Source organism: Galendromus occidentalis, unplaced genomic scaffold (genome assembly GCF_000255335.2).
Source record: "Galendromus occidentalis unplaced genomic scaffold, Mocc_1.1 scf7180000077496, whole genome shotgun sequence".
Lineage (NCBI taxonomy): Eukaryota > Metazoa > Arthropoda > Arachnida > Mesostigmata > Phytoseiidae > Galendromus > Galendromus occidentalis.
In genome coordinates, this window is record NW_003805484.1 from 132,664 (window position 1) to 144,361 (window position 11,698).

Below are 11,698 nucleotides of genomic sequence, written 5' to 3' on the forward strand. Positions count from 1 at the left end.
GGAAGTTGAGAAGGTCATGCAGGTTGCCAACAAGGACACCTCTGCCGAACTCACTCACTACGTCTACACCGCTCTCAAGACCGCCATGCACGCCGAAGAGCCCTGCTACCAGCTCCTGTGAGTCGTCTCTCGCTTCACGATCCCAAATTCCTAAAACTTGTACAATATTCCCATTTGATTTTTCCCCGAAAGAGTTCTAGACTTTAGCCTTCGGGGCGATAATCGACGGAATTTTACAGCGCCCAGCGCATCCGTGCTGCCTGGACTCAGATCCGTCCCTTCGACTCCGGCATGAAGTACTCTCAACTCCGTTCGAAGTCTATCTACAACCGTAAGTTGTAACCCTGAATTTAGTACGGTTTGGCATTGACGAACAAATATTTGTCCTCTGGTAGGGGAAAGGCTTCCTAACGCAGCATCTGAATCGCTTGCAGTCGTTGAGGACTTCGGAGTCCGCGGTATCTGGAAGGTCATCACCTCCAACACCACTGTCTTCCCCACCTACACCCAGACCAAGTTCGAGCAGACTCACGGACCCTACATGAAGACCCTCTTCGGTGCCAAGTTCCTCGTCAAGGGCGGCGACAAGATCTGGGACGAACTCACCGGCAAGGATGGACTCCTCGAGCGCATCGCTCACGCCATCAACGGTCAGGTCAAGACTGGTGAACGTCAACAGCAAACCGAGCAGCTCCTCAAGGACATCGCTCAAGGCATGGACATCGAGAACTTCGACAAGGAAACCCCCAAGGCCGTTCTCTTCTGGAAGCTTTTCTCTGGCGAAGTCGTCATCCCCATCGATGCCGAATACGTCAAGGAACTCAAGCAGGAGCTTCTCCAAACCGTCACCAAGGTCGGCAAGGAGGGTCTCACCGGACACTATTTCCGAGTCTATGTCCCCACCAAGGCGTTCCACGTTGAGCCCACCACTGTCGGTCTCCCCGTTGTCCACTCCACCATCCACCCCATCGTGATGTCCGTCCGTTACGCGAACGTCAAGCTCAACTACAAGAACCAGCAAGGCCGTCTCCTCCCTCGAGACTTTCGTAGCTCACCGGTTCCACCAAGCCCACCGTCCTCTCCTACCGTCAATCTCGCGTCTTTGTCACCGAGAAGCCCGGAAGCTCCAACCCACTTTCAAGACCACCGACATCAAGGAGTTCAACCTCGGTCTCTCCTTCAAGATCGCTTTCGAACACGGTCAACGTCGTCTCACCGTCAACTTCAAGCCCCACTTCGAGCGTGTCCTCCACTCTGGTCACTGCACTGAGCTCAAGCTCCAGAAGAACACCATTGTCGACGAGAAGCCCCGTACCAACGTCATGAGCTACGACAACTGCATCAAGTCCCTCTACGAGCCCATCCGTCACGAGAAGCAGATCGGTGGTCGCTGGTCCGGTATGGTCCTCCGTCTCACCGGTGAATCTCACCAGCCCTGGTTCGGTCTTCCGCTTTTCGGCTCCAAGGACGCCCACCGTAACGGAGTTATCGGCGCCCTCCTCAACCGTCTCGCCAACAAGGGCATGAAGCACCACGCCATGTCCCTCTACCTCGAGACCGACAAGCAGCAGCCCATGAACGAATGGTCCGCCGTCATCGACATGGACTCGAACATCGAGGCTCTCGCCAAGACCCCCCTCGACCAACAAGCTCAGAAGGCTCAGAAGGTCAAGGTTCAATACCAGCCCCGTCGTCAGGAGCAGCTCGACTCCGAACTCCGCTCCGTTCTCGAGAAGGTCGAGACTCTCCTCCAGAAGCTCTCCGGCAAGATCCAGGAGACCACTCTCGAGAAGCAACTCCTCGTCAAGCTCGAAGGTCGCTACCAAGGTCAACCGAAGAACACCATCAAAATCGCCATGAAGAAGGTCTACAACCTCGAGAAGACCCAGCAGAAGTTCGCTCTCGCTGCCGAATCCCAGGAGTCCCGCAAGGGAATCGAACTCTTCGCCAACGTCTCCTGGCCCAACGATGCCCACTCCCTTCCACTTCGACCCACCCACAACGCCGCCGATGAGCGCATGAACGGCACCCTCTACGCTAAGCTCCAGGGCCAGCAAGAGCAGACCTACCGCGTCAAGTTCCAGGCCACCAAGTCCGAAGAACAGCGCAAGGAATCTCCTCTCAAGTGGTTCGAGGTCCGTTGTCTCGCTGAGCAGAGCGCCGGCAAGACCGTCACCGACGCCTGCAAGAAGGCCATTCTCAAGGACAACTCCCTCGACCGCATGGAGATGACCGTTGAGCTCCCCGAGAACGTCCACCCCAAGATGAGGCAGCTCGCCAAGCAGACCCTCACCGCCGTCAAGTACGCCATGTACCCCTACATGCAGTCTGACATCTCTGGCCGTCAACAGAACCAACAACAACAACAGCAGCAGCGTGGAGACAAGCAACAGATCTACATCTCCGCCAACACCACCCGCGAATCCCAATGGTCTCTCCTCCACAACATCCGCATTGAGATGCCCCGTGAGAACGTGACCCTCTCCAACATCCGCATTCCCGGATTCCGTCCCGCTCACATGCAGCTCTCCCTCAAGCAGCAGCTCACCCACGTCGCTGCCCGCAGCGGTTTCCACGAGGCCTGCATCGTCGGCCCGAAGGCTGTCCGCACCTACGACAACGTCACTTTCGGTCTCGACGTCAAGGGCGGCTGTGAGTACATTCTCACCCGCGATCAGACCCACGGCCTCACCGACTTCATCGCCACCTTCAAGGTCGTGAACGAAGAAACCTACACTAAGAAGGTCCGCGTTCAACTCCGCAACACCGAGATCGAGCTCGAGCCCTTCACCGCCACCAACCGTAAGATCGTCGTCGGCGTCAACGGCACCAAGCACGAGATTTCTTTCGGAATTCCCATGGTCTTCAACTACGGCGGACACGATCGCGTTTACGTCGGTGCTATCGAAACTGCCGGCGCCCACCAAGCGCCCATCGTTGTCGTCTTCACCGAGTCCAAGAAGTTCCGTCTTGCTTTTGACGGCCACTCCGTCGCCACCATGATCGGCAACAGATACCACGGTCACGTCAACGGTATCTGCGGAAACAACGACAACGAACGCACCCACGAATTCATCGGTCCCAACGGACACGAATACCAGCACGCCAACGAGTTCATCGCTTCGTACGGAATCGGCCAGAGCTGCAAGACTCCCGCCGTCAACACCCACGAGAAGATGATGGAGAAGCTCAACTCCGAACTCAAGCAGGTCCGCGAGCAGCAGCAACGCAAGAGCAACCAATGGCGCGAGGAGATGTCCCGCGGCTCTCGGTACGAGGACCTTCCCGAGCAGTGGCGCGAGGAAATGCACGAGTTCCACCACGGAAGCCGTCAGGACTCCTGGCAAGAGGAAGCCGACGACTGGAGCTCCGAACAGCAGAAGAACCACCACACCCCCAGGACCGCTGTCTCCGTTGAGGCCAACGACATCTGCTTCTCCGTCCAGCCCGTCCTCGCCTGCAAGTCCGGCTACCGCAAGAACGGTATCCTCCGTACCGAACGCGTCGAGTCCATCTGCCACAAGAAGTCCAGCGAGTTCGTCTCCAAGGCCATGAAGGACATCCAAAATGGAATCCAAATCAACGCCGCCCACCTCGAGAAGGGCTCCACTGGCCGTCTCGTCACCCTCGTCAACATCCCCAAATGTGTGCGACACGACTAAACTCAATAAAAAAACTGATTAGGTGAAAAAGTGGTGTCCGCTTCTTCAGTGAGACTCTTTTAAGACGGTCAGACTCCCCGATTCTACTCCCTCCCTCTCTCAGCTTTATTATCGCGCAAGCTTCTTCTCTCCGTCTATATCGAGCATTGTCGGCGCTTTGGGGACTCTGCAACAACAGCGAACTCGTCAGCTCGACCTTGACTCGGACCTTGAGCGCAGTCGTGGCTGAGATCGAAGCATAGTAGTCACGAGTTGGGATTCCATGCAGGTCTGTGGCTCCTAAGTCCTAAGCCAATCGTTCCGAGCTTCACTCCGTACTTGGAAGCTCCCCTTGGTCTCCATCTGCACACGAGTAGATCTTCCATTGGCATGCTAGCCCTTGGTTCCTCACTATCACATTTCAGAATCTTGAATGTTATCCACTAAGCGGAGATTTTACTAGTTGTTGTTCTCGATCGGGGCCCTTCTCAGTTTTCCTCCGTCATGAAGACGACAGAATTCAACTCCTTGGGGAGGAAATCCCCAGATGGCTGAATGCATCTCCCACATTAATTAGTTTCAGATTAAACGTCTCGCGTATGAGGAACCTACGGCTCCTCACAGACTCCATGTTTGGAGCGATCTCCTTCCTCATCAACTCCAACGGAAGGGTTCCTCATGTGACACGTGTCTCATACGCGGGACTTCAACACTCGCTCCCCTGAGAGCTCGATGATGGGAACCGACGAAAGATCTACCAGGAGACGAACGACGTCTTTCACGGGATAGAGGTTCTTCCGCATACTCAGGTCCCGAGTCCCCTGACAGTCCGTGGAACCTTCACAATCTCTCTCTGTCGTCCTCCTAATTCGGAAGCTGGCGGAGGATGTTGAGCGAAACCTCGTGGCTTTCATTCCCTCCGATTCCGCAGATTAGGAATGGGGAAAGGCACCAAGGACTCCCTCGACCAAAGACGCTAGGAATAAGATCGTCTATCGAATGATTCCCACAATAGGAGTCGGGTATTCGGTTGTCATAGAAAGTGGGGTCATGTTTATTTGCGTCAGATATGACTCTCTGCCGGCCCCTGATTAAATATGCGGAATGTACTGAAGCCACGCAAAGCGATCATTCTAGGATTCGCACGGGGCCTAGGCGCCCGGTCAAGCGAAATCACTTTCGTTCATTGCGAATATCGTGCGCGGATCGTCCATGCCTCTTCTCAACATGACGAAACTCAGAGCCAGAGTCAGAAGGAAGAAAAATACGCCGAAGACGACCGCCTCCAACAGGGGCCGAGCCTTGCTTTTCCGGTTCACAGTCCACAGAGGCGCTCCTTGGAGGTTCTGCGAGATCTGAATGATCGAAGTGCTCAAGTCCTGAGGTCCTCTGAGTCCGGTGGAACGGAGGAGCGCCGAGTCGATACGATCAGCGTGTGTTCCACCAGCGGAGTCGCCATCCTTCCGTGGTTTCCGCTTCTTGAATTTCTTCCGTTTGGCTTCGTCTTTCGTCATCAATAAAGAGGTGGAACGAACAGTGAAAACCCTAGCTCAACCGAGCGATTTATTGCGCTAAACTGGCGATTTTATTGAACTACATCGATGGGATGATTCATCGACGAACGCACTTCGGGATGCTAACGGTGACGGTGGTGTGCTTCACGGACTTGTGCTCGAGTTCGGACACGTTAACGTTCTCGTGTTTGCGGATCTTCTGCAGGGCGTGCTGGGCGGCGGAGTCGCCCTTCTTCAGGCAGACGGAGTCGACCTGCTCGGTGCGGAGAACGCCTTCCTTGTGGTAGCCGGGCTTGCAGGTGGGGACGCGCTCAACGCTGAAGCAGAACAGATCCTGCTGGGAGGAGACGTAGGTCCTGAGGACCTGGTGGTTGCTCTGGTCGTCCTGACCGGTGGGCTCGTCGTAGTCCATCCTCTGGTTCTCGTGGAAGAACTCCTTCATCTCCTCCTGCCAGTATTGGGGCTGCTTCCGGTAGTGGGTCTCCTGGGTCATGTGCTCGCGCTTCTGATCCTTCTTCTGCTTTTCCTGTTGACGGATCTGCTTGAGTTCGTGTTGGAGCTTCTCCATCATCTTCTCCTTGATGTCCTCCTTGGGAACTTTGCAGTCCTGACCGACGCCGTAGGAGGCGATGAACTCGTTGGCGTGTTGGTACTCGTGACCGTTAGGACCGACGAACTCGTGAGTCTTTTCGTTGTCGTAGTTACCACAGATTCCGTTGACGTGACCGTGGTACTTGGCACCGATCTTGGTTCCGATCGTGGTTCCGTCGAAGACGACCTCGAAGTTTTTCGATTCGGTGTAGACGTAGACGATGGGGAGGCTGTTGTAGGTGGAGGTTTCCTTGGCTCCGATGAACACGCGATCGTTGCCACCGTAGGAGAAGACGAGGACCTTGCCGATTGTCATGACGTGCTTGGTGTTGTTGAAACCAATCATGAATTGATTGTCAGAGCTGACGAAGGGCTCGAGCTCGATGATGGAGTTTCGGAGCTGAATGCGAACCTGCTTAGCGTGGGTCTGCTCGTTCTTGACCTTGAACGTGACGATGAAGTCCGACGATCCCTGGGTCTGGTCGCGGGTGAGGAGGTATTCGCAACCGTCCTTGACGGTGAGATGGAAGGGAACCTTATCGAAAGTGCGGACACCGGTCGAGGCGACGATGCAGCGAGGCTCGCTTCCGCCACGAGTGGCGACGTGCTCGAGCTGCTGCTTGAGGGTGAGCTGCACGTGAGCGGGACGGAATCCGGGAATGCGGATGTTAGAGAAGGTCACGTTCTCACGGGGCATCTCAATGCGGATGTTGTGGAGGAGAGACCATTGGGATTCGCGGGTGGTGTTGGCGGAGATGTAGATCTGTTGCTTGTCTCCACGCTGCTGCTGTTGTTGTTGTTGACGGCCAGAGATGTCAGACTGCATGTTGGGGTACATGGCGTACTTGACGGCGGTGAGGGTCTGCTTGGCGAGCTGCCTCATCTTGGGGTGGACGTTTTCGGGGAGCTCAACGGTCATCTCCATGCGGTCGAGGGAGTTGTCCTTGAGGATGGCCTTCTCGCAGGAGTCGGACATGGCGTATCCGGACTTCTGCTCAGCGAGACAGCGAATCTCGAAGTGCTTGAGTTCGGATCCCTTGCGCTGTTCTTCGGACTTGGTGGCCTGGAACTTGACGCGGTAGGTCTGCTCTTGCTGGCCCTGGAGCTTAGCGTAGAGGGTGCCGTTCATGCGCTCATCGGCGGCGTTGTGGGTGGGGTCGAAGTGGAAGGGAGTGGGCATCTTGGGCCAGGAAACGTTGGCGAAGAGTTCGATTCCCTTGCGGGACTCCTGGGATTCGGCAGCGAGAGCGAACTTCTGCTGGGTCTTCTCGAGGTTGTAGACCTTCTTCATGGCGATTTTGATGGTGTTCTTCGGTTGACCTTGGTAGCGACCTTCGAGCTTGACGAGGAGTTGCTTCTCGAGAGTGGTCTCCTGGATCTTGCCGGAGAGCTTCTGGAGGAGAGTCTCGACCTTCTCGAGAACGGAGCGGAGTTCGGAGTCGAGTTGCTCCTGACGACGGGGCTGGTATTGAACCTTGACCTTCTGAGCCTTCTGGGCCTGTTGGTCGAGGGGGGTCTTGGCGAGAGCCTCGATGTTCGAGTCCATGTCGATGACGGCGGACCATTCGTTCATGGGTTGCTGCTTGTCGGTCTCGAGGTAGAGGGACATGGCGTGGTGCTTCATGCCCTTGTTGGCGAGACGGTTGAGGAGGGCGCCGATAACTCCGTTACGGTGGGCGTCCTTGGAGCCGAAAAGCGGAAGACCGGACCAGGGCTGGTGAGATTCACCGGTGAGACGGAGGACCATACCGGACCAGCGACCACCGATCTGCTTCTCGTGACGGATGGGCTCGTAGAGGGACTTGATGCAGTTGTCGTAGCTCATGACGTTGGTACGGGGCTTCTCATCGACAATGGTGTTCTTCTGGAGCTTGAGCTCAGTGCAGTGACCAGAGTGGAGGACACGCTCGAAGTGGGGCTTGAAGTTGACGGTGAGACGACGTTGACCGTGTTCGAAAGCGATCTTGAAGGAGAGACCGAGGTTGAACTCCTTGATGTCGGTGGTCTTGAAAGTGGGGTTTGAGCTTTCCGGGCTTTCTCGGTGACGAAGACGCGAGATTTGACGGTAGGAGAGGACGGTGGGCTTGATGGAACCGGTGAGCTCGAAAGTCTCAGGGAGGAGACGGCCTTGCTGGTTCTTGTAGTTGAGCTTGACGTTCGCGTAACGGACGGACATCACTATGGGGTGGATGGTGGAGTGGACAACGGGGAGACCGACAGTGGTGGGCTCAACGTGGAACGCCTTGGTGGGAACATAGACTCGGAAATAGTGTCCGGTGAGACCCTCCTTGCCGACCTTGGTGACGGTTTGGAGAAGCTCCTGCTTGAGTTCCTTGACGTATTCGGCATCGATGGGGATGACGACTTCGCCAGAGAAAAGCTTCCAGAAGAGAACGGCCTTGGGGGTTTCCTTGTCGAAGTTCTTGATGTCCATGCCTTGAGCGATATCCTTGAGGAGCTGCTCGGTCTGCTGTAGACGTTCACCAGTCTTGACTTGACCGTTGATGGCGTGAGCGATGCGCTCGAGGAGTCCATCCTTGCCGGTGAGTTCGTCCCAGATCTTGTCGCCGCCCTTGACGAGGAACTTGGCACCGAAGAGGGTCTTCATGTAAGGACCACGGATCTGCTCAAGCTTGGCCTGGGTGTAGGTGGGGAAGAAGGTGGTGTTGGAGGTGATGACCTTCGAGATACCACGGAAACCGAAGTCTTCAATGGCTGTGGGAGAGATAAGAAAACAATCATTGCCAGGCGGAACACTCTCACCCATTGATCACGGAGCTCGAATTAAACTTGGATGCGATTGATGGCGAGATAACCCACGGTTGTAGATCGACTTCGAACGGAACTGAGAGTACTTCATGCCGGAGTCGAAGGGACGGATCTGAGTCCAGGCAGCACGGATGCGCTGGGCGCTGTAAAATTCCGTCGATTATCACCCCGAAGGCTAGAACTCTTTCGGGGAAAAATCAAATAGGAATATTGTATAAGTTTTAAGAAATCGGGATCGTGAAGCGAGAGACGACTCACAGGAGCTGGTAGCAGGGCTCTTCGGCGTGCATGGCGGTCTTGAGAGCGGTGTAGACGTAGTGAGTGAGTTCGGCAGAGGTGTCCTTGTTGGCAACCTGCATGACCTTCTCAACTTCCCATTGGGCGGGCTGAGTGTTCATCCAGACGTCGAAGGCAAGGATACGGGTCTGAACGTTCTCGGTGGTGTTCTGGTAGATGACACGAACGATGGGGTTGATTTCCTTGGGGTACTTGGTGGCGACATCGCGGAGGGAGATGATGGCCACACGACGGACGAATTCAGCGGACTCGTTCTGCTGCTCACCCTGATCACGGAGCTGGTGCATGTTGTGGGCGGTTCCGTTCACGTAACCGATGAGGTGACGGAGAACTTCGGGCTTCTGGATCTTAGAGAGACCGTTGATGTAGGCAACAACCTGCTTGAAGTCGGTCGATTGACGGAGAGCCTGAGAGAGACGCTCGACGTACTGCTGGAGCTTCTCGGGGGTGCATCGAAGCTGGGGCTTGATAGCCGGGTGTCCGGTGGATTCTTCGTACTCCTCGTTCTCGGGCTCTTGTTCAGAGCGTTGAGTAGCGTCGGAGCGCTTCCTCTGTCGCTGTTCCTTCTGGGCCCGTTGGTAGACCTGTGAGTCGCAACCCTTGGAGATGATCTTACCGGCGGCAACACAGGCGGTGGCCTTGCCAGTGGGGGTAAGCCCCTCGTTCATGGTGCAGAGACCGAGAACTTGTTCGATCATGTCGGTGTCGGGGTAAGATTGGAAACCAGCGATGTCCTGAAGGACACGACGAGCTTCAGAGGGAGTGAAGGTCTTGTTCTTTATGAATTCGACGGCGAGCTTAACAGCGGTCTTGGAACCGGCCTTGCCGATGAGTTCGATCCAGAGCTGACGACGGAGCTGCTCTTCCTCAGACAGTTGCTTGGTCTGTTGATGACGAAGAGCTCCAGGGATGGTCTGCCTGAGTTCCTCCTCAGTCATGCCAGAGACGGCCTGGAGAAGTTCGACCATGTAGGCGGGGGTGTTGTAGGCCTTCTGTTCGTGACCGTACTTCTGACCCTGCTGGTTCTGTTGGTGCTGGATCTGCTGGAGTTCACCGATGATGGCATCGAAGTGCTTTCCGAAGTTCTCGGGGTACTTCTGGTGCTGGTTGTGTTCCCTCATGAGAGCATAGACGGGGATGTCAAGCTCCTTCTCCGCCTGAGCGGGAAGGCGTTGCTGGAGGGTGGTGTAGGTCTGGACATTCTGGGGTTCCTGAATCTTAGGTCCCTGAGTATTACGGAGACGGAGCTGGAGACGGGTGAAGACCTCGGTCTCGCCACCGAACAGATGGTACACATCGGTAGACTGAGCGCGAGCCTCTTCGAGACGACCACCGCTAACATTGTACTTGGCGATGCTGTTAACAGTGACAAGAGAATCCTGACGCTGCTGGTTGGCGGGACATCCGGGAGTGGGCTTGAGCTCGTAGTCGGTCTTCTCCTCATCGTACTTGGCGAGGAAGTTCTCGGGCTTGTGGTTGTCACAGACACCAGCGCAGCCGCGAGGAACGTCCTTGAGATGACGGTACACGGGACGGGCAAGGCAATCCTTGTAGTCAACGGTCTTGGTCATGTTGTAGACCTCGGTAGCGTGACCGTAGAACTCATCGGGCTGAGAGAGGATCTCGTACTGGACCTTGCAGTTTCCAGTGATACCGTCCTCGTACTTGTACTCAATGGCGGGCACAGCGAGGGAGGTGGGTTTGCGGACCTGGTTCTGGAGGAGGGTGAAGATTCCGCGGAAGATGTTGAGGGACCACTGTTGGTGCTCCTTCTCGGCTTCGATGCGGACAACCTTGCCTTCCTTCATGAAGAACTTGACAGGCTTCTGCATTTGCTGCTCGTATTGACCCTGTTCACGAAGGGTCTTTGCGAGACGCTGTTCTTCAGGCTTGAGATTGCCGAGAGTTTCATCGCGGATATTCCTGTTGATCTTGTCGTACTTTCCAAGAGTGAACTGGGTGAACTTGGCGAGGTATTCTCCCTCACGGACCTGCTCGAGGGCGAGAGTACCGTTGTATTCGAGGGCAGTCTTCTCGCCGGTGAGTTTCTCAACTCCGACGGTAACAGCACCACGAACTCCGTAGACGGAGGACTGGCCTTGTTGACCGGCGAAATGGAAAACTTCGGCGCTGGTGGCTGTGGGATCGAGAGGAATTTTAGAGAAAAATCTCCTTTTCTTATTCGTGCCTTGTGGATGGCATTATCTTGAGAGAATTTATCGCGGACACGGATTCCATTCGCTGCCTATTGTGTGAAATTCCATGAAACCGATGAATCTTGAGCCACTGCACTGATGATTGCAGATGAAACGGAATCACATTCCATCTTCAGAGATCACGGCAAGAGGTCGAACGATTCACAGATTGCACTGATAAGAGCGGCGGCGACGGCAGCGGCATAACACAGAAGACACCCACGACGGTATTGAGTATACATATCCACACATCACCGTACCCGCAGCCAAGAGCAGAGGAATAATGAAGAACCTCATCGTGGACGGTTAGTTGTGACGCAACCACACCTTCCAACCTAAGTGAAAATGGTTCCGAGCTGCTTTTATACCGGTACGATTATCAGCAGAAAGCTGACCTCGCAGAAAACGATAGCACCCGGCAGCCCTTACATAACCAGACGCCGGAGCTCGCAAGAATACGCTGTCCCGCATTTCCGGCGGGTCTCTCAATCGTCTTTCGACTCCGACAGACTAGAGAGTCAAGATAGCCACTGGAAACTGTGGAGATATCCGGACAGATTGTCCTCCTTCTCATGCGAACGGAGCGGCTAATAAGATCGGGCCATGGACCTGAGAAATGAAATCGGCGGATCCATAGAATCGATCCCGACTCGTTGTTGGTTTTTTTGCGGAGCCATGCCGTTATCCGGCT

General features: G+C 55.3%; 2 protein-coding genes across 2 annotated transcripts in view; one reads left to right on the forward strand and one right to left on the reverse strand.

The window, feature by feature from the left end:
• The window catches only part of LOC100901081 (vitellogenin-6), a 5,966-nt gene extending 2,274 nt beyond the window's left edge, over positions 1-3,692 (forward strand). Inside the window, 5 exon segments of the mRNA XM_018640663.2 lie at positions 14-117; positions 240-331; positions 435-1,048; positions 1,051-1,117; positions 1,120-3,692. Coding sequence (XP_018496179.2) covers positions 14-117; positions 240-331; positions 435-1,048; positions 1,051-1,117; positions 1,120-3,662 — 3,420 coding nt within the window. The 3' untranslated portion in view covers positions 3,663-3,692.
• Positions 3,693-5,180: 1,488 nt separating this feature from the next.
• Positions 5,181-11,345, reverse strand: LOC100908987 (vitellogenin-6). Its single transcript, XM_003746362.2, has 4 exons — positions 11,268-11,345; positions 8,774-10,949; positions 8,567-8,658; positions 5,181-8,461 (listed from the first exon to the last, which is right to left on the reverse strand). The coding sequence occupies exons 1-4, from the start codon at positions 11,302-11,304 to the stop codon at positions 5,253-5,255; spliced, it is 5,514 nt and encodes a 1,837-aa protein (XP_003746410.1). The 5' UTR covers positions 11,305-11,345; the 3' UTR covers positions 5,181-5,252.
• Positions 11,346-11,698: the final 353 nt, after the last annotated feature.

Excerpts from the sequence above, each read along its gene's own strand:
- LOC100908987 (XM_003746362.2), bottom strand. The coding sequence starts at position 11,304 with ATGAGGTTCTTCATTATTCCTCTGCTCTTGGCTGCGG. Across the intron at positions 10,950-11,267 it reads TCCTCTGCTCTTGGCTGCGG|CCACCAGCGCCGAAGTTTTC; the intron begins GTACGGTGATGT and ends TCGATCCCACAG. Across the intron at positions 8,659-8,773 it reads GAGCCCTGCTACCAGCTCCT|CGCCCAGCGCATCCGTGCTG; the intron begins GTGAGTCGTCTC and ends GGAATTTTACAG.